Genomic DNA, 22,332 nt, shown 5'->3' with positions numbered 1-22,332 from the left:
CACTATCTGCCTCTCCCTTTTTTTTCTTTGCCTGCCTCCATCTATCACTCACACAAAAAAAAGCAAGGTTTCAACCCAAAACATTAATAATTCCTTTCCTTCCACAGCTACTCCTTGACCTGCTGAGTTCCTCCAGTAGATTGTTTGTTGCTTCAGATTCCAGCATCTGCAATCTTTAGTGTCTCCAAAGTAATCACACAGGTAGAGCAAGCATTAGGAAGGCAAATGGTATGAAAGCCTTTATTGCAAGGGGATTGCAGTTCAAAAGTAAGAATATATTGCTGCATTTGTATCGAGCTTTGATATGACGTCATTTGGAGGTTGTGTACAGTTTTGACCTCCACAACTAAAGAAGCAGATATTTGGAGTCAGTGATGACATAGCTTTATGAGATTGAGCCCCAGGAAGTGTGTTGTCCTGTGAGGAAAGATTAAGGTTGTTTGGCAGAGCAGAAATGGTTGGAATTTCTACAAGAAATAAGGAAAATGCAGGATAGATATATTCCAAGAAAAAAGGTTATGAATGGAAAAATGGCACAAATGTGGATAACAAGAGAGGTGAAGGCTAAAATAAAAGCAAAAGAGAGGGCATACAAGGAAGTGAAAATTAGTGGGAAAACAGAAGACTGGGAAACTTTTAGAAACTTACAGAAAGAAACTAAGAAGGTCATTAGGAAAGAAAAGATGAATTATGAAAGGAAGTTGGCAGATAACATTCAAACAGATACCAAGAGTTTTTTTTAAATATATGAAGAGTAAAAGAGAGACACGGGTTGATATAGGACAAATTGAAAATGGTGCAGGAGAGATTATAATGGATAACAAAAAGATGGCAGAGGAACTAAATGAGTATTTTGCATCGGTCTTCACTGTGAAGAACATCAGCAATATACTAGATGGTCAGGGGTCTCAGGGGATAGAACTACATGCAGTTAAGATTACTAGAGAGAAGGTGCTCGGGAAGCTAAATGGACTAAAGACAGATAAGTCTCCCGGACCGGATGAGGTGCACTCCCAGGTTCTGAAGGAGGTGGCTTCAGAGATTGCGGAGGCATTGGTGATAATTTTCCAGGAATCGATAGACTCCGGCATAGTTCCGGAGGACTGGAGGGTTGCAAATGTAGTTCCGCTGTATAAGAATGGTGGGAGGCAGCATAAAGGAAATTACAGACCTATTAGTCTGACATTGGTGGTGGGTAAGTTATTGGAATCGATCTTCAAGGATGGGGTTATGGAAAACCTAGAGGTGCAAGGCAAGATAGGCCCAAGCCAGCATGGTTTCATGAAGGGAAGATGCTGCCTGACCAACCTATTGGAGTGTTTTGAGGAAATCTCAGGTAGGGTGGATAAGGGAGAGGCTGTGGATGTTGTGTATTTAGACTTTCAAAAGGCCTTCGACAAGGTGCCGCACAAGAGGCTGATTAATAAGATGAGAGCTCATGGAATTACAGGTAGGATATTGGAATGTGTGGAGCATTGGCTGGTAGGCAGAAAGCAAAGGGTGGGAATAAAGGGATCCTGTTCTGGTTGGCTACTGTTTACCAGTGCTGTTCTGCAGGGGTCGGTGTTGGGGCTGCTTCTTTCTACTTTGTACATTAGTGATTTGGACTATGGAGTAACTGGTTTTGTGGCTAAGTTTGCAGACGACACCAAGATAGGTGGAGGAGTAGGGAGTATTGAAGAAATAGGAAGGTTGCAGAGAGACCTAGATAGTTTAGGAGAATGGGCAAAGAAATGGCAGATGAGATTCAATGTTGAGAAATGTGCCGTTGTACACTTTGGAAAAAGAAATAAACGGGCCGATTATTATCTAGATGGGGAGAAAATTCAAAGTACAGAAGTACAAAGGGACTTGGGGGTACTCGTGCAGGATACCCTAAAGGTTAATCACCAGGTCGGATCGGCGGTAAAGAAAGCGAATGCTATGTTGGCATTCATCTCGAGAGGTACAAAGTATAAAAGTAAGGAAGTGTTGAGGAGGCTCTATGGAGCACTGGTGAGGCCTCATTTGGAGTACTGTGCGCAGTTTTGGGCCCCTTATCTTAGGAAGGATGTACTGATGTTGGAGACGGTTCAGAAAAGATTTACGAGGATGATTCCTGGAATGAAAGGGCTTACTTATGATGAACGTTTGTCGGCTCTTGGACTGTATTCATTGGAGTACAGAAGAATGAGAGGGGACCTCATAGAAACATTTAGAATGTTGAAAGGACTGGACAGAGTAGATGTGGTTAAGCTGTTTCCCCTGGTGGGTGAGTCCAGGACTGGAGGGCACAATCTTAGAATGAGAGGGTACTGGTTTGAAACAGAAATGAGGAGAAATTTCTTTAGCCAGAGGGTAGTGAAATTATGGATTCTTTGCCACATACAGCTGTGGAGGCCCAATCATTGGGGGCACTTAAGGAGGAGATTGATAGGTAATTAATTAGTCAAGGTATCAAGGGATATGGGGATAAGGCTGGAAATTGGGCCTAGATAGGAATAGTATTAGTTTAGCTCATGGAGCAGACTCGATGGGCCAAATGGCCTACCTCTGCTGCTTTGTCCTGTGATCTTGTGATCTTGTTTTCTCTGGATTTTAAAAGAACAAGAGATGATCTTATTGAGACATGCAAGATTTTGGGAGGAATTGCATGTTAGGTGCCAAAAGGCTGTTCTCTCTTGCTAGGAGGTTGAGAACTTGGGTGCATAGTCTCAGGGCAAGGGATCAGTTAATTGACGCCCAAATGAAGCAGAATTTCTTTATGCAGAAGGCTGTATGTTTGGAATTTTCTATGCTCAGTTGTTGCGAACACTGAAGGCTCCAGTTGGTAGATGTTTAGATGTAAAGAGAATCAGAGGTTATAGGAATTGGGTATGAAAACAGATTTTAAATGATTGGAATCAAAATTTGTATTGGTTTATTATTGGCACATGTACCAAGATAAAGTGAAAAGCTTTTGTTTGTGTGCCATCCAGACTGATTATTCCATACTGAAGCTTACTGCTGTTTCTTTATATTCTTATCCTTGTCAGAAAATCCCAATGTGGTTTATAATCAAAACAATATTTATTTGGCATGTAGTCACTGTTGTTACAGGAAGAAAATGATAGCCAGTTCATACACAGTAAGTTCTCATAAACAGCAATGTGATAAAGACAAGATAATGTGCTTTTAGTGATGTTGATAGAGGGATAGCTATTAACCAGGACACTGGTACCTGCCCCTCTTCAAAACAATGTCAATGAATTATTGAATTGAGAGTGCAGACAGGATATCTGACTATGAGAAAATGAACTCCTACAGTACAAGCAATTTTCTTTATCCTGTAAGTCTCACTGCAGTCATTGATCTCACATTAGTCACCTTAAGATGTAATTTTCAAATTGATAAATGAATGGAAAGTGTTTCTGAATTAAACGCTTTTGGTCTTAACTCCTGAAAGTTTTCGGGATGAGTATTATCTCCCCGATCCCATCTTCCTTTCCCAAGAATATCCATGCTTTGCTCAGGAAAGAAGGGGTAGTTGAGGTGGTGGTGATGACAGGTCAGAATGAAGAATTTAAAGTTTTCTACCTGCAAAATTGTTCACTCGCACAGCAAACCAGTAGCTGCTTTTGTTTAACTTGCCAATCATCTTCCTTAAGTTAACACTGGCCCAAATTTGGCTGCTCATCAGACACTCACTGAACCACAAGCTCAGTGAAAACAGTTTTTGAAAACCCATTTCGGAATACAGCTCTCTGCAGCCAGAGAAGGTGAGGTGATGGGATTTTGATGCCAGTTCGTTGGTCAGTAAACATTAGCATTTCGTTCTGCTGTTGCGGTGATTATGTCATCCTTGTAAAGGACCCTGATTTCACACTCAGCACTCCACGAACTGACAAGGAAGCAGCAGCTTCCCATTTCTACCGTTCCACTGGAACTCTGCATTATCCTCTCTGCAATTTCTTTCAACTCTCCATCGGGATTTTCTCGTAACCAAGTTGTGCCAGCTTGTTTGGCAATTACCGTGCCAACTTTTTCAGCCTCTTCTTGCAAACTGCCAGATAAATTGGACATCTTGTACAGGAATGGTCGGTTACACTGGAAATATTCACCGTCAACATAGCCTCTGCAATGGAGCTGGACCATAAAGGAAGCACGGTTGGAGGTGGAAAATTGGAACACCTCCTCCATTCCCCCATCGATATTCACAGGGTCCCGCACACTCCGCACCCTGCACAACTCCCCATTACACTGGTACATGTGAACCTCTTCGAAAACAAACTGGAATCTCTGCCTGTCATTAGACTTTAAATACTCTGCTAAGGAAAGGAAGGTATCGTAATGAAGTTTCAGGAACAAAGACATGTAGTAGGAGAGGGGCTCAAAGTCAACCAAAGACAGAAGCCGGGCCCTCATGCCCGAATCGAAGGAATTCCACCCAAAATCTTCAGCTGCCAAGAGCTTCCTGATTTCCATGGCAACTTGCTGTTTGTCCAATTGTCTGTTAAGTTTTGTTGGCATCTTATTGGACTGATAGTCCTGGACCCTCTGAAGAATGTTTAAAGTTTTCAAACATAGCTGTGTATATTCTCCATCCAGCAGCTCCTGGTTTCCAAAGCTTGTTCTTTCCTCAGACAGCAATGATAGCAGAGAGTTGGGCTGAATCACCTTCTGAATGATTCTTGCTGGAAGTCCTAGAAAAAATAGATATGGACCAAAATCTCAGGCAAGAAAATAATTAATAGTGTGTCTACTTATTTGCAATGAATGATAATCCTTTCTATTTAGATAGTGGTGTGAGATTCCTGCCCATTTACCTACTCCCATCTCCTACACTGCTCATGGACATGGAAGAAATAAGACAATTTGCTTTTATGCTTCTTTGACACAGTTAAACATTCCCAGCTGCTTCACAAAAGTATCATCAAACAAAATTTGATACTGAGCCAAATGAGCTATTAGGGCAGGTGACGAAAACTGGGTTCAGGGAGGCAGGTCTCAAGGGATATCCTAATGGAAGAGAGAAATGGAGAGATTTAGTGAGAGAATTTTTGAGCTTAAAGCATTGGGGGTTGAAGGTGATGCCACCAACAGTGGAGCAAAGAAAATCAGATGACAAGAGGCTGGAATTAGAGGGTGTAGACATTTGAGGTTTCTTGGTCTGGTGGATTTAAAGTAGGGATGAGAGTTTTAAAGTTGAGATGTTGCAGGGAGCAACAATATGTGAACACTGTTTGTAATTTCAGAAAGCAAACGGCAGAGTCATGGATGAGCTCAGGTTTATGCAGGATAGGAAATTGGAGGCTGGCCAAGAGATTACTGGAATAGCTGAGTCAGGAGGTAACACAGACATGAATTTAGGTTTCAGGTGAGATATGTTCAGACAGGGTGGAACTGGTCAGTATTGTAGAAATGGAAATATGTGGTCTTTCTGATTGAGAGGGTATGAGTTCAGAAGCTCAGTTCAGTATTATTTGAATGCCTGTGGTTGCAAATAGTCTGGTTTAGCCATAGACAGTGAATAGGGAGAAGGATAGGACAATACCTTGACAATGAAAACAAAACTGTAGCAATGCCAATAGTTGACTGGAGGAAAGTTCTGTTTATTCAGCATGAAATATCAAAGTCGAAGTTGAGATTATTGTCATTATGCACAAGTACATGTATGCACAGGTGCAATGAAAAACTTAACCGCAGCAGCTTCATGGACACATAGCATCAGACAAATATCAGACAAAAAGAGCTGGATGTTGTTGCCAAATACTTCAAAAAACATGATATTCTTTTAACCTAATGTTACATTACGTAAAAATGAGCAATGTTAGTGCCAACGGATATATCCTTAGAGGATTCCAGAAGAAATGGTATAAGGTGGTAAGCAAAGTAATAGCAAAGGATTATCTAGCTGGGAATGGAAACGAGGAGAAGATAGAAGTTTGGCTGGATAACAGGACAGGTGCTGAAGAATATTAGTGTGATCAACCACACAGAGGCTGCAGCCAAGTTGAGATGAGTGGGGCACAGATGGATAATTAGGGGCAGCACTATGATGCAGTTAGTAGAGTGTTGCCACACAACTCCAGTGACTCAGGTTCAATCCTGACCTTTTCCATTCTTGCACTAAAGTGGATAATTTGACATTTTTCCACATTACAGTGCATCTGCCACATTGTTGCCCACTCACTTGGGTAGAAGGTTCGCCTGTCCATTCCCCTTCCCCTATAGCCCTGCAACTTACTCTCCTTGAAACACATACCCTCATCGACTGGTGGGAATCCCTGGCACAAGAGCACTCAAACACCCAGAAGGCACGGAGCACTTCCCCCTCTCTCTAATGGCAACATTCAGAGGTCAAGTGCATTCTGTGCAAGGCGCATACAACAACACAATAAATCTGTCTGGCCTCACCTGTCCCGCCTGTGGTGGACTCTACAGATGAATCAACATGGAACCCATCTCAGAACTCACAGAACTGGGACAGAGCACCTTACTTATGAGGAGAGACTGGAGAGGTTGGGTCTGTTTCTCCTGGAGCAGAGGAGGTTAAGAAGGGACATGACTGAGGTAATTAAAATTATGAGGGGTATGGATAGGATAGACTGCAGGAATATTTTCCCTGTTGGAGGTGAATAAAAGCAGAGGACGTCGAGGGGATCTGAGGGGGGCCTTTTTCACCAGAGAGTGGTGAATACCTGGAATGCTGTGCCGGAGAGTGGCGGAAGCAGAGTTGCTGACAGCAACTAGGAGATGTCTAGACAAGCACTTGAAGGCTATGGGCCAAGTGCTGGAAGATGGGATTAACATAGAGGAGTGCCCAGTGATTGGCATGGATGTGGTGGGCCAAATGGCCTAGTTCCACGCTCAATCACTCCATGCCTCCATGAACTGCAGTGGAAGCAAGTTCCACTCAATCCCCAGGAGCCACCTAAGAAAAAGAGACTTATTTAAAACCTGTTAAATCTCTTACTCTTTTCCATTTCTGATGATGGTCTGTTGCTTTCTTCAGGGTTGACATCCATCAGGTTCTTGAACCAACTTGTACAACCCGAACCCTACCTCAGCAATGGAACACTAGGAACCACCTCTTGCACTACCATGGACTTATCTTTGTGCTTTATTTTCGCACTAATGTTTTGTTTTGCAGAGTCTTATTTTTCTCTTCACTGTATTGTATAATTTATGATTAATTTGTATTCTGTGTGTTGTCTGAACCTACGTGCCTGTGCTGCTGGTGCAAGCAAGTTTTTCACTGTAACCGTACTCGTGCACATGAATATAAACCTGATTTGACTTGACTTGACTTGGCTTGATTCCTGATTCACTGGGCATTGCAGAGTATTCTGGTCTGTCATTCATTAATCCCAGATTCCTTCTTGTCTGCAGGACCCAGTCTCCAGTAGAGATCTGCTCGGATATAAGATTGTGGCTTGGTGCAGGCCTGACTTGACTGGTGGTTTTGAAGCTGACTTGAGCTGGAGGGCTTGTGGCTCCTTCCACACCCAACCCAACCAACTTTGTATGTGTAGTAGTCCATGGCTATGTGGTGATGCTGGACAGGTGATCCTGACTCTGACGGGATGCTTGGTTGAGCTGGTTGTCCACTATCCAACCTGAGCCAAACCCGAGCACTTTGTTGGAGTGTATATCTGAATGACCCAAGCCTGACAAGTGATGGGGTTACTGCTGGGCTTGTTTCAGGTAGCCGGGTTTTAGTCTCCAAAGACCCTTTATTTCAAACTTCTTTTTCTAGAATTCCATTTGCTGCACAACCATTAAAAGTCTGTCTCTCCTCTCCTCTCTAATTCTTCATCTCAACAAAAAGCCCCATTCCTACATTCATTGAGCCTTACTTCCAAGTGCAGCACCACAGCCTTGGGTCCTTCTCACCTGCTTCTGACCTCCAGTATCCTCTATCCCACAAGCCTGAACCTAAATCTCTAACTCCCTGTTCTCTCCTCACGGCGCTCCTTGCAAATCACTGTTCCTCTACCCTCCTCTACAACAGTGGGGATCATCTCCCCATCCTTATCTCTGGGCTGGACAAAGGTAGAGAGATGTTACTGAAAGCAGAATATTTCCTGTGTAAGTCTTTAGGTGACGTGGGAATGCAAGGAAGACTTGCATTTATGTAGCCTCACAACTTTGGGACATCCTACAGAACTTTACGTCTCATGATGTATAGTCACTGATTGGAAATGCAGCAGCCAATTTGCCCACTGCAAGCTTTCACAAATAGCAATGTAATATTGACTAAATAATCTGATTTCAGTGATGTGGACTGAGAGACAAATATTGGCCAAGGCAATATTCTTCAGGATAGTGACATGATATCTTTTATGCCAACATGAGACAATGGGCAGACTTCAGTTTAATGCCTCATTCAAAAGACAGCACCTCCAACAATGCAGCACGTCCTCAGCACTGCACTGTAGTGTGGTCCTAGATATTTATACTCAAGTCTCTGGGGTGGGATTTTAATTCACAACCTTCTGGATCAGAGAAAAGAATGCTACCCGCTTCGCCACAGCTGACACCCAAAAAGAAGTAACACACAAATCGCTGGAGGAACTCAGCGGGTCAGGCAGCATCTATGGAGGGAAATGGACAGTCGATGTTTCGAGTTGAGACCCTTCATCAGGACTGGAAAGAAAGAGGGGACACAGCCGGTATAAAAAGGTGGGGGGAGGGGGTGGAGCAAGAGCTGGCAGGTGATAGGTAAATTCAGGTGAAAGGGGGGAGATAGGCAAATGGGGGAGGGAGAGAGTGGGAATGATGTAAGAAGCTGGGAAGTGATAGGTGAATGTGACAAAGCACTGAAGAGGATGGAATCTGACAGGAGAGGACGGTGGACCATGGAATAAAGGGAAGGAGGTGAGGAGGGAGGAATGTGTGGGTGATGGGCATATGGAGAGGGAGGGGAGGGGAAAGGGAAGGGTGATGGAGCCTGTGAGTTATGGGAAAACAAAGGGGGTGTTAGAGGGGAGTGGTTACCAGAAGTTAGAGAAATCGATGTTTGTGTCATCAGGTTGGAGACTAGCATGGAGGAATATGAGGTGCTGTTCCTCTAATCTGTGTCTAGTCTCAACTTGGCAGTGGAGGAGGCCTTGGAAACACATGTAGGTGTGGGAATGGGAGGAGATCCTGGCTGTTACGACAGATGGAACAAAGGTGCTTGACCCAAAAGGAAGTGTTGAGTGCCACTTGCTTGACCAAGATATGCTCTGAAAGAAACAGACCAATTACCTTTGAAGCTGGTAACTCGCTTGACAACCCGGGGGTGGCAACGATAAACACCTCTCCTTATTGGAACTGCATCAAACTCCATCACATCCACAAGGGGGAAAGTGTCTTTAACAAGCTGAGCAATAAATGGAACACTTTTCTGGAAGTCTTCCGCTGCTCCCTCACTCCATAGTTCAGCCAGTTCCCTGAGGATCATCATGTCTGCACGCCTGTTCCTTTCCAGCCTATGGAGACATTCCATGATATCCAGGGTTGGTACTTCAGAAGCATCTTCTTCAGTTTCAGCCAGGCAGTCCCTCACAACGAAAAGACAGATATTGCCAAGCTGCTGCGTGACTTCTTCACAGCAATGACAATCAGCTAGGCCGCTCTGAAGAAGTTCTAACAACAATTTTGCTCGCCGTGACAATTGCAAGTCTAAGGGAATAAAGAACAATTGAGCCCATTATCCTAAGCAAGCCTGGCAGCATTTATGATATATGGGCACAAAATTGGTTCACTGAATTAAACATTTGTTCATATCATGTCCATGCCTGGCACCTATTGGGGCTGACTACCATGTAATTCTGAGCACCAAGCCTGTGATAATCCTTCTACTGAGTCTTTACTTTCTTAGAAGGTTAAGGAGGTTCAGCATGTCACCAAACACACGAACAAACTTCTACAGGTGTACTGTTGAAAGTATCCCGACTGGTTGCATCATGGTCTGGTATGGCAATTTGAATGTGCAGAAACGTAAGAAGCTGCGGAGAATAGTAAACTCTGCCCAATACATTGTGAGCACATCCCTCCTCACCATCAGTAGTATCAACAGGAGAAGCTGCCTCAAGAAGTGAACATCTATCATCAAAGATCCCCACCATGCCATCTTCTCGCAGCTACCATTGGGCAGGAGGTACAGAAGCCTGAACTTCCACACCACCAGGTTCAAGAACTTCCCTTCAACCAACCCGCACAACCCTAGTCACTACCACAGTATACCATCACTATGACCGCTTCGCACTATGATGGACTTTGTTTTTTTTGTTCTAATTCTGTTCTTTCTTGTATAATGTATAATTAATGTTTAATTTATATTTTCCTTGTGAATGTCGTGTATCAGATGCTATGTCCCTGTGATGCTACCACAAATAAATTGTGCATACATGTACTTGTGCATATGACAATAAACTCAACTTTGACTTTGTATGATCTGTGCTCCTGATGACATTGTGGTTGCTTTAACTCACCCTACTTTCCAAAGATACCTTGAACAAGAGTTTATATAATCACAAACCACCACAGTACATAAAGGATTCATGTGGACGCCATGGCCAAGAAAGCCACCAGCACCACTAGTTCTCCAGGATGCTAAAGAAATTTGGCATGTCCCCTTTGACCCTTACCAATTTGTATAGATGCACCATAGAAAGCATCCTATCCAGATGCTTCATGGCTTGGAACAGCAACTGGTCTACCCAAGACCACAAGAAACTGCGGAGAGTTGTGGTCAGCTCAGCACATCACACAAACCAACCTCCTCTCCATGGACTCTGTCTACACTTCTTGCTGCCTTGATAAGGCAGCCAACAGAATCAAAGACCTCACCCAGCACAGACATTCTTCTCCCCCCGCCTCTTGGGCAGAAGTTACAAAAGCCTGAAAGCATATACCATGAGGCTCAAGGACAGCTTCTATCCCGCTGTTATAAGACTATTGAATGGTTCCCTAGTACGATAAGATGGACTCTTGACCTCACAATCTACCTCGTCATGGCCTTGCACCTTATTGTCTGCCTGCACTGTACTTTCTCTGTAACTGTAACACATTATTCTTCATTCTGTTATTGTTTTCCCTTGTACTATATCAATGCACTGATGTGATGAAATGATCTGTATGGATGGCATGCAAAATAAAAATTTTCACTTTACCTTGGTACATGTGACAATAATAAACCTATTTACCAATTTAAATTCAAAAATACCCATAATATTCTTTCCTCAATCTTCACTTTGGTAGAAAACTTTGGCAAATATTTTAACTTATGAAGTTCATAAGACAAAATTCACTGTCACAGAATTCTGAAAGATTTTTGTTGTGTACGTTCAGTGCTCAAAATAATCTACTAACAAGTCTTTAATAAGATCTGATGAAAGGCCTCAACCTAAAACATTAACTCTGTTTTTCTCTCCATAGGTGCTGCCTGAGGTGCTGAGTATTTCGAGCATTTTCATTTATAGTTCAGATTTCCAGCATCTGCAGTAGTTTGCTTTTGCGGTAATAACCGAGGTGTGGGTCATAACATTTCCACACTGGATACAAGTATTGCCCTATAAGATTGGTGGAGAGCCTAAACTACACCATTGTTCAAAAAAGAGAAGGACAAATCAGGAACTACAACCTAGTGGTGGGGAAGTTACTAGGAAGCAATATCATGAAGAAAATAAACTTTCATTTGGGAAGTAGAATCAAGAAGACTCAAGAAAGATTTGTTGAAGGCAATTCATGTCTGACTTCATCGATTTCTTTGATGAGGTAACTACCAAATGCTAATAGGATGTCCACAGATACTATCTGCATGAAAAGAAATGCCCACTGTAATATGACTTTACACTGATTTATACAGCTATTAACATTCAAGTACTATCTTTTATCAGTGGTAGGATTCTCACCTCAGAGATGTAGATTCACTAATTAAACTTTTTTAATGCAAGTATGGTTAATAATTTAATAAATACTTTAATGGATCAAGTGAATAACACAGGAACAGGCCCTTTAGCCCACAATGTCTGTGCCGACCATGATGCCAATTTAAACTGCATATCTGCCTGCATATGGGATCCGAGGCATGTTGGCAAACTGGATCCAAAATTAGCTTAATTATAGGAGCCAGAGGGTAGTGGTGGATCGTTGTTTTTTAACTGGAAGTCTGTAACAAGTGGTGTACTGTAGGGATCAGTGCTGGGACCTTTTGCCTGAAATATATAGAAATGACTTGGACGAGAATGTAGGTGATATGATTATTAAGTTTGCAGAAGACACAAAAATTGCTGGAATTATAGATAGTGAAGGAGATTGTCCAAGGATACAACAGGACATAGGTCACCTGGAAGGTTGGGCAGATTGGTGGCAGATGGAATTTAATCCAGACAAGTGTGAGGTAATGCACTTAGTGAAGTCAAATTCTGCTAGGACATGTAGAGTAAACGGCAGGGACCTTATGAACATTGATGTACAGAGAGACCTTGGGGTGCAAGTCCATAACTCCCTGAAAGTGGTGACACAGGTGCACAGGGTAGTGAAAAGGGCATTTGGTGTGCTTGCCTTCATAGGCCAAGGCAGTGAGTTCAGACATCATGTACAGTTGTATAAAATATTGGTTAGACCATGCTTAGAGTATTGTGTACAGTTCTGATCACCACACTACAGGAAGGAGGTGGTAGCAATAGAGAGAGTGCAGAAGAGAATCATCAGGATATTGCTTGGAATGGAGGGCTGTAGTTACAGAGAGGTTGGTTAGACTGGGTTTATTCTCACTGGAACATAGGAAGTTGAGGGGTAACCTTATAGAGGTTAATTAAAGTTATGAGGGGCATAGGAAGGATAGATAGTCAGAATCTTTTTACCAGGGCAGGGAGTCTGGAACTAGAGACACAGGTTTAAGATGAGAAGGGAGAAGGCAGGCACGGTAGTGGAGCGGTTAGCGCGACGCTATTACAGCGCCAGTGATTGGGGTTCGATTCCCGTCGCTGTCTGTAAGCAGTTTGTACGTTCTCCCGTGTCTGCGTGGGTTTCCTCCGGGTGCTCCAGTTTCCTCCCACATTGCAAAGATGTATGGGTAGGTTAATTGGGTTTAAAAATGGGCGGCGTGGACTCGTTGGGCCAGAAGGGCCTGTTACCATGCTGTAAATAAAAATATAAATTTAAATTTTAAAAAAATTTTAAAATAAAATAAAAATAAATTTAAAGGAAATCTGAGGGGCAAGTTTTTCCTAGAGAAGGTGGTGGAGGCAGATATAATTAAAAGGTGTCTGGATGGGTATGGATAGGAAAGATGTAGAGGGATGAGGGGCCTACTGCAGGCAAATTTAATTAACGTAGATAGGTATCATGGTCAGCATGGACGAGGTGGGTTGAAGGGGCCCTGTGCCTGTGCTGTATGATTCTATGAAAAATGTAAAGTTGTCTACTTTGGTAGAAAAAATATAAAAGCAGAATATTATTCAATGGTGAGAGATTGTAAGGTGTTGGATTTCAGGGAGCCCTGAGTGTCCGTGTATAGAAATCACTGGATGCAGGCTCGGCAAACATCTAGGAATGCCTTTATTGCAGGAGTATTTGAGTAAATGGGTGAGGACATCTTAACTGCTATTATGTAGGGGCCGTATGATTTAGGTACAAATGAAATATTGGTCTTTATCACAAAGACATTTGAATACAGGAGTAGAGATTTCTTGATCCTACTAGGGGGCCTAGTGAGACCACTTCTAGAATATTGTGTACAGGTCTGGTCCTACCAGAAATCTGATAGTGATAGGGGACTTCAATAATTAGGAAGATAATTTGCAGCTAAGAACCAGAATCCTAAAGGATGTGTTGCCCACCTGGTGCCGGGGCAAGGAAATCTACTGTGGTTTGAAGGAGAGAGAAAATTCAATTGTCATGATTCCTGCTGGAATAAGCAACAAGGGTAGGAAAAGGAGGGAGATCCTGTTTAAAGAGTATCAGCAGTTAGGCTCTAACCTATTAAGCAGGACGGCAATTATACTCACTCTGGACAAAATTTATTACTCAACCAAATAACTAAAATGGACTATCTGGTCATTTCTCTCATTGCAGCTTGTGAAACTATACTATAAAGTTAATTGTCATGTTTTGTATGTTACAATTGTCGTTCAGAAGTATCTGTGTGAGACAGTTTGGGATGTACTGCTGAGATAGTGAAAGGCATTATATAAATGCATGTGTCGTTTCCTCTCACTAATACTTACTTTCTGGTCATGATATTTAACTCAGATGCAAACTTACAACATAACATGAATGTTGTAAAACACCATCATTTTAAATCTAAAAGATTATGAATAGTTGATCTTACGATAGAAGTCAACAGAAGTCATCTTCTGCCTCAGTCTTTCAGTATTGTTGGTTTTTTCCACGAACATGTGTATCACTGCAGCAAGCTGATGAACATCTTCAGCACTTTCAAGTTCAAAAAGGCATTCCTGGACAACCTTCCTCGGTAGTCCCAGCAACACACCAAATTCACACACATTTAATGACATGGTCCTTCTAGTGTCCAACTGTAGCAGCGTCATTGCCTCTCTGATGAGCTCTGAAACAAGGAAACATTGAGATTTAACATCATATTAAAAGAATGAGTTTGGATCTAGATTTTAGACCAACATGGTTGAATGTAAGTCAGGCTGTTGGGCTCTTACATAATAAAGGCATCATAATGGTGCCTTGGGCTTGTGACATCCGAACTCTGCACTTCCTGCCTCTGAATTTGCAATCTCACACAGAGAAATAATGAAGTGCACAGGAGCTACACTTGGGGCTAGGTCTTGGGTTCTTTCCCCCCTTCCATCCCCCCTCCTTCCAATCCTACTCTGAGCCTCCCATTTTGGTCCCCTTTTCCACAACCTCCTGACCAGCCACCTGTCATCCATCTTTGTTCCCCCCGCCCCCCCCCCCCCACTACCACCACCACCACCCTGGTTCCTGCTCATACTAGGATCTGTGCTATTCTATTCCCAGTACTGTTCTATCATTCCATTGGATGACCTTGCAACATTTATAAATAAACCACATTGGAACAATAGGACATAGCAATAAATCTCATAAGACTTTATGGTTAAATATATCATAACTCTCAGCCAGCCGGTAGATGGATGGAATGGAATTTGGCAGGCTTTACGTGGCTCACAATCATCTTTCATTCTTCTAAACACAATCATCTTTCATTCTTCTAAACTCCAATGAGTACAGACTCAAATTATTCAACCTTTCCTCATGACAATCTCTCCATACTCTCTATAATCTCAATCTCTCCAGAGTCATCCTAGTCAACATTCTCTGAACTGCCTCCAGTGATAATACATCTTAACCTAAATGAGGGAACAAAACCATACACAGTACTCTAGATACGGTCTCATTAAAGCCTTGAGGAGGGGAAAGGTATCATCACAGAGGGGGAAGGATGGAGAGGGGTTCAGTGGAAAGGGTAAGGGGGGGTTGAATGGAGAGGGAGGGGGTCAGGCAGAGAGGGATAGAAGAGGAGGGGTCATGTGGGGAGAAGTAGAAGAGGAAGGGTCATCCAGAGGCAGGGAGAACCATCAAGCGGGGGGGGGGGGGGTCTTCTCTTTGTTTGTTTTTGCTACTATAGTAAAACTCCAATAAAATGTTATCTAATTTTTCAGAAGTCACAATGGTTCAACATCTACCTCACTGAGTAGTTTCCCATGTTCCCTTTAAACACACCAGGGTCCTGTTTCCCACACTCCCCTTAAACACAGGAGAGCCCAATTTCCTGCACTCCTTTTAGACTAACAGGGAATTTTTTCCTCACTCCCTTGAAACTCACCAGGGCCATACTCCCCACACTTCCTTTATACACACCAGGGCCATGTCTCCTGCACTCCCCTGAAATTCACAGGGAACCTGTTTTCCACAGTCTCTTTAAACACACCAGGGCCCCATTTCCTGTGCTCCCTTCAAACACACCAGGGCCATATTTCCCTTTAAGTTCACTAGGACTCCATTTCCCACAGTCCCTTCAAACTCACAGTTTTACTGTATCTTGTTACAAAATTATATGTTTAATCATTTTTTTAAAAATAAAAATGATTTATATATTATTAATATCCTCTTTCTATATTTTTGGACTCCCTTTGCTGGTTTCTAAAACTTTCCAGTACCCAGGTTCATTACTCCCCTTGCCACCATTGTAAGCTTTTTTTCAAATTAATTCAATTGTTAACTCCTATCATTAACTGTGGTTGAATCACACTTCAGTGGGAATTTTATTTCTCATTCCGGGCAATGTTGTGTAATATTTTTCTATGTACCTGCTATTGTTTATCTACTGGCAAAAACGTTAATATAATTTCCTAATCTATCTTTCCCAACTCACTGGTCTTACTTATGCAAGATGGCCTTAAGTTCAAAATGGCAGTTTCCAACTCAGTCTCTGATTGAGCAATATGATATTCAAACTCAATGTTAAAGTCTTGTGATTACTTTTTCTCTGGAAGCTCCCTTACAGCAAGATTACGAATTGACTATGATTATGAATTTATGAATTACGTGAGAACAAGGTCTAAAATAGCATGTTTCTTTTTTTTAAAATTCATTTTCTGGGATGTTGGTGTTGCTGGCAGGGACAGCATTAATTGACCATCATTAGCTAACTTGGGAAGATGATGATGAATCACCTTCATGAATCACTGAACACCTCCCCTTATCAATTGCTCTCCACCCTATCACAGACCTTCCTTTATGTTCTCTGCACTCTTCCCTCCTTTCTCTGAATCTTAACATTTCTTTCATTTCTAACTCTTCCTGGTTCTGATGAAAAGTCATTGATCTAAAACTTTAACTGTTCCTTTCTCCACAGATGATGCTTGACCTGCTGAGTATTTCTACCATCTTTGGTTTTCGGATTTTCAGCATCTGCACTATTTTGCTTCTGTAGGAGTAATGAGCGTGTTCTTACTCTGACCAGTTATAGGTTCACCACACACATACAAATGTTACAACACAAACACAATCCATTAGTCTCAACCATTCCATCTCATCAAAAATACCACACATTGCACTTCAGCCAACCAGAACTGCTTGGGAGAAGTGCTGATGTTTGTCTCCCAAAAAACACAAAGGTGTTCCAAGCATGCTCCTCTGCTCTGTGAAGCCCTGCAGTACGTTCAATAGCTCTCAATCACCATCAGCAGCTCCCCCCCACCCCCTCACCCCCAAATTTCTCAGTTTAAGGCTGCTTTGCAAAAGAGCTGTATTTTGAAGTGGAAGCCAGAATAATGTAGTGCTGAAGGGAGAGGGAAGGGCACCCATACCATCATCCTGACTGGATTGACAGGGTGAATAGATCCCTAAGTAGTGACTATTTTTTGTTCCAATGAATGCCATACAAGGTCAGGGCATCTGTGGAAGGAACTGAACACCCATCCACCTCTATAAGCTTTCAACCTGGCCAGTCCACCTACCACTACTTTCTGAGAAGGTGTACATCCTGCCACATACAAACCTTTCTCTACTTGTTGCAGTTGAATCTCTTCACCAAATCCACACTTCAGTCTCAAATCTTCCAGCACTGAAAAATAAATTTCAAATAAAAGGCTAGGATGACAATGAGAATGAGGTTACGGTTGAAATTGCATATACAGCTTGGTCCTGTCCCCTTTTGGAAAAATATTGGGAAGACATTTTTAACATTATTTCATCCATATTGAATATTGATTTACAGCCTCATCCTATTACTGCAATTTTTGGGTGACCAATGATGGATTCTGGCCACTTATCTGTTTCTGCTTGTTGTATGATTGCTTTTGTTATATTAATTGCCAAAAGATCCATTCTATTTAAATGGAAAGACCCTATACCCCCTACTACATTTCAATGGTTTTCTCAAACTATAGCATGTTTAAACTTAGAAAAAATTAGGAGTGGTACTGTTGATCCTTCGCTTAATTTTGAGGAAGTTTGGAGTCCATTTATTCAATATTTCCATATGATATAAGCTGACCTTTTTCAGATCCCCTTCAATAACCCTTGAATTCAGAGGAGTGGAGTTAATGACATAATAATGTTTTTTTAATTGAAGAAATATCAGTCCAGTTTTTTTAAAAGTTTTTAGTTTCTTTTGGTTTATTATTAATATTTTTTTTATTTGGGGGTTCTTTTCTCATATAATTAAATCTCTTTTCAATTTTCCTTTTGTATTATGTTCACTTAATAAGAGAGCAGGAGGTCTAGATTAGTTTTTTTTACTCTTTGTGATTATATATTTTAACTGTTATGATTGTTATCCTGATCTCTTTGCACCATATGCATAATTATGAATGATATATGTATTAATTTGTACTAATTTGAAAATTAATAAAAAGATTGTAAAGAAATTGCATACACATCAAATATCATAACAAAGGTTACCATTGTCAATTCTGAACATTAGTTATGGGAATCTGCAGACATCAGACCTAGTAACTCTTAAAATCATCATAGGTTTGACACCTCATGAAATAATCGCAAGGAGCAGCACAGATACAGACTGCGTGGCTCAATGATACATCGAGAAAACAACTAATAGCCCCAGACCAAAATAATTCCTCACGGGTTTAAGGATGTGATTGTGCTGGAGTGAGTGCAGAGGAGATTCACCAGGATGTTGCCTGGACTTTAGTGATGGGGAGAGATTGGATAGGCTGGGTTTGTTTTCCCTGGAGCAAAGGAGGCTGAGGAGTGACCTGGATGAAGTATATAAAATTATGAGATGCATAAATAAGGTGGATACTCCCGGTGTAAAGAGATTTCCCCTCAGATCCCCTTTTAGTGGTTTTACCCTATCAAAGACATCCTCCCTCCCTCACCTTCCCTGCAGCTTAACAAGCTTCTTTTGTCTCCTTCCCAGTTCTGATGAAGGGTCTTCGACTTGAAACATTAACTCTGTTTCTCTTCCCACAGATGCAGCCTGACTTGCTGAGCATTTTCAGCATTTTCTGTTTTTATTGTAGATTTCCAGCATCTGCAGTTTTTTTTGATTTTCAATTGCCATCCCTTCCTCCTGCTGAAACTTTAGTCATTGATAATTCTCTTGGCTTGCAGCTTCCAACAGCCTTTCTACAAGAATTAGTATTCTAGTAAGTACGTCACCCTGGATTTTATTGTCCTCATCATTCCCTCTATCTCATCTTCGTCTTGCCAGATGTAGCTCAGTGGGTTAATCTCAATGATAGATCATGGATTCAAATCATGGCTCTACCTCTTTAGGAACTGGAGGAGATTTGGTATGTCAACAAAGAGTCTTACAAATTTCTATAGATGTATGATGGAGAACATTCTGACTGGTTGCATCACAGCCTGGTATGGAGGCTCCAATGCACAGGATTGCAAGAGGCTGCAGAGGCTTGTAGACTCAGCCAGCTCCATCACGGGCACAACCCTCTCCATCATCGAGGACATCTTCAAGAGGCGATGCCTCAAGAAAGTGGCATCCATCATTAAGGACCCTCACCATCTGGGATGAACCCACGAACACTACCTTGTTATCCCTTTTTTTGCACTATTTATTTATTTTTGTAATTTATAGTAGCTTTATGTTTGCACTGTACTGCTACCGCAAAACATCAAACTTCACACCATCTAAGTCAGAGATAATAAATCTGATTCTGATAGTTGAGGTCCATATAAATTAGGATGAGATTCAAGTGCATTACAGCACAAGTGCTTCAATGAAATAGTGCTTTGGAAGAAATAGCGGAGGTACTTAATGAATACTTTACGTCAGTATTCACCACGGAAAAAGATCTGGGTGATTGTAGTGGGGACTTGCAGTGGCCTGAAAAGCTTGAGCATGTAGATATTAGAAAAGAGGTGGTGCTGAAACTTTTGGAAAGCATCAAGTTAGATAAGTTGCTGGGACCGGATGAGATGTACCCCAGGTTGCCGTGGGAGGCAAAGGAGGAGATTGCGGAACCTCTGACGATGATCTTTGTGTCATCCATGGAGAACGGATAGGTTCCGGAAGATTGGAGGGTTGTGGATGTTGTTCCTTTATTCAAGAAGGGGAGTAGGGATAGCCCAGGAAATTATAGACTGGTGAGTTTTACCTCAGTGGTTGGTAAGCTGATGGAGAAGATCCTGAGAGGCGGGATTTATGAACATTTGGAGAGGTATAATATGATTAGGAATAGTCAGCATGGCTTTGTTAAGGGCAGGTCCTGCCTTATGAACCTGATTGAATTTTTTGAGGATGTGACTAAGCACATCGATGAAGGGAGAGCAGTAGATGTAGTGTATATGGATTTCAGCAAGGCCTTTGATAAGGTACCCTATGCGAGGCTTATGGAGAAGGTGAGAAGACATGGGATCCAAGGGGACATTGCAGTGTGGATCCAGAACTGGCTGGCCCACAGAAGGCAAAGAGTGGTTGTTGAGGGGTCATATTCTGAGTGGAGGTCGGTGACCAGTGTTGTACCTCAGGGATCTGTAGTGGGACCCTTACTATTTGTGATTTTTATAAATGATCTGGATGAGGAAGTGGAGGGATAGGTTAGTAAGTTTGCAGATGACACAAAGGTTGGGGTGTTGTGGATAGTTTGGAGGGCTGTCAGAGGTTACAGAGGGATATAGATAGGATGCAGAGTTGGGCTGAGAAGTGGCAGATGCGGTTCAACCCAGATAAGTGTGAAGTGGTTCATTTTGGTAGGTCAAATATGTTGGTGGAATATAGTATTAATGGTAGGACTGTTGGCAGTGTGGAGGATCAGAGGGATCTTGGGGTCCAAGTCCATAGGACGCTCAAAGTGGCGGCGCAGGTTGACTCTGGTGTAGTGTCCTTCATCAATATGGTGTATTGTCCTTCATCAATCGGGGAATTGAATTTAGGAGGCGGGAGGTATTGTTGCAGCTATATAGGTCCCTGGTCAGATCCCACTTGGAGTACTGTGCTCAGTTCTGGTCGCCTCACTACAGGAAAGATGTGGAAGCCATAGAGAGGGTGCAGAGGAGATTTACAAGGACGCTGCCTGGGATGCGGAGCATGCCTTATGAAAGCAGGTTGAGGGAACTCAGCCTTTTCTCCTTGGAGAGACGGAGGATGAGGGGGGAACCTGATAGAGGTGTATAAGATGATGAGACGTATTGATAGGGTAGATAGTCAGAGGCTTTTCCCCAGGGCTGAATTGGTGGCCACAAGAGGACATAGGTTTAAGGTGCTGGGGAGTAGATATAGAGGAGATGTCAGGGGTAAGTTTTTACTCAGAGAGTGGTGAGTGCATGGAATGGGCTGCTGGAAATGGTGGTGGAGGCTGATACGATAGGGTCTTTCAAGAGACTGTTAGATAGGTATATGGAGCTGAGTAAAATAGAGGGCTATGGGTAAGCCTAGTAATTTCTAGGGTAGGGACATGTTCGGCACAGCTTTGGGGGCCAAAAGGCCTGAATTGTGCTGTAATTGTTCGATGTTCTATGTTCTATGTTCTATGTCAGAGATGAGAGATTAAACTGAAGCCCTCTCTTCCCTCTCAGATATTATTTCACAGTTGAGTTCTCTGCAGTATCCTGGGCAATATTTATTCCTTTGCAGCACCCAAAAAGAGATTATCTGGTAATTATCATATTTTGGTTTGTGTGAAGTTGCAATGCTCAAGTTAGCTGCTGCATTTCCTGTATCACAACAGACACTGCATTTCAAAAATAGCTTTATTGGGTGTAAATTTCTTTGGGCTATTTTAAAGTATCCAAGGCCTCTAGAAATGCAAATCTATCTTTTGTGCAAATTAACTTCCCAATTTCAAAGGAGTCCATACTCTCTTGTATATATATCCTCATCCCCTCCAACCTAAAATACTTGGTCCCCTTCTGTTTATCTGAATATAGTGTCCTTTGTCCTTACTTCAATCCATCTTTGGCTGTCTATGTTGTCCTTGCTCTATAAGCCACCTGCAGCCCTCCCCTATATCTCCTTTAAAAGTTTCTTCAAAAGCTACTTCATTGAGAGCCTTCAAACAACAAGTTGAACATTTCTTGCAACAATGGTACAGCACTGAATGCACACGGAGAGAGTGTGCCATTAGTACATAGCCACACTCAGGAAATGATAACCGAATGATCTTACTCACAGGAAAGGACTGGCTGCGTTTCCTCTTGAGGAGTAGGATTATGAAATGATAATGAAGCTGGCTGCTCTGCATCTGCATCTGCAAAGAAGTAAAAGTTGGTAGCTAAGTAATACGATGTGCAACAGGTTGACTACAACACAAAGTTTTGTCATTCTTTACTGAACACTCCCTTCAGGAAAGTTGCATTCACAAGCAATGGTTCATTCAGAATTCTACACATTACTGACATGCAAATCCAGGAAAATCAGTGGCATCTTATTAAACAGCATTCTTATGTCCAGAGGTTTAA

General features: G+C 42.2%; 1 protein-coding gene across 1 annotated transcript in view; it reads right to left on the bottom strand.

The window, feature by feature from the left end:
- Nucleotides 1-3,084: 3,084 nt before the first annotated feature.
- The window catches only part of LOC127569738 (uncharacterized), a 36,743-nt gene continuing 17,495 nt past the window's right edge, over nt 3,085-22,332 (bottom strand). The window contains exons 6-10 of the mRNA XM_052014571.1: nt 22,044-22,121; nt 17,450-17,515; nt 14,285-14,521; nt 9,211-9,627; nt 3,085-4,661 (exon numbers count right to left, since the gene is read on the bottom strand). Of these exons, the coding sequence (XP_051870531.1) occupies nt 3,772-4,661; nt 9,211-9,627; nt 14,285-14,521; nt 17,450-17,515; nt 22,044-22,121 (1,688 nt within the window). The 3' untranslated portion in view covers nt 3,085-3,771. The remainder of the gene's footprint in view (nt 4,662-9,210; nt 9,628-14,284; nt 14,522-17,449; nt 17,516-22,043; nt 22,122-22,332) is intronic.

Source organism: Pristis pectinata, chromosome 4, assembly GCF_009764475.1.
Source record: "Pristis pectinata isolate sPriPec2 chromosome 4, sPriPec2.1.pri, whole genome shotgun sequence".
In the NCBI taxonomy this organism is placed as follows: Eukaryota; Metazoa; Chordata; class Chondrichthyes; order Rhinopristiformes; family Pristidae; genus Pristis; species Pristis pectinata.
The sequence above is the reverse complement of the archived record's forward strand: the minus strand, read 5'-3'. Positions and strand labels throughout refer to the sequence as shown.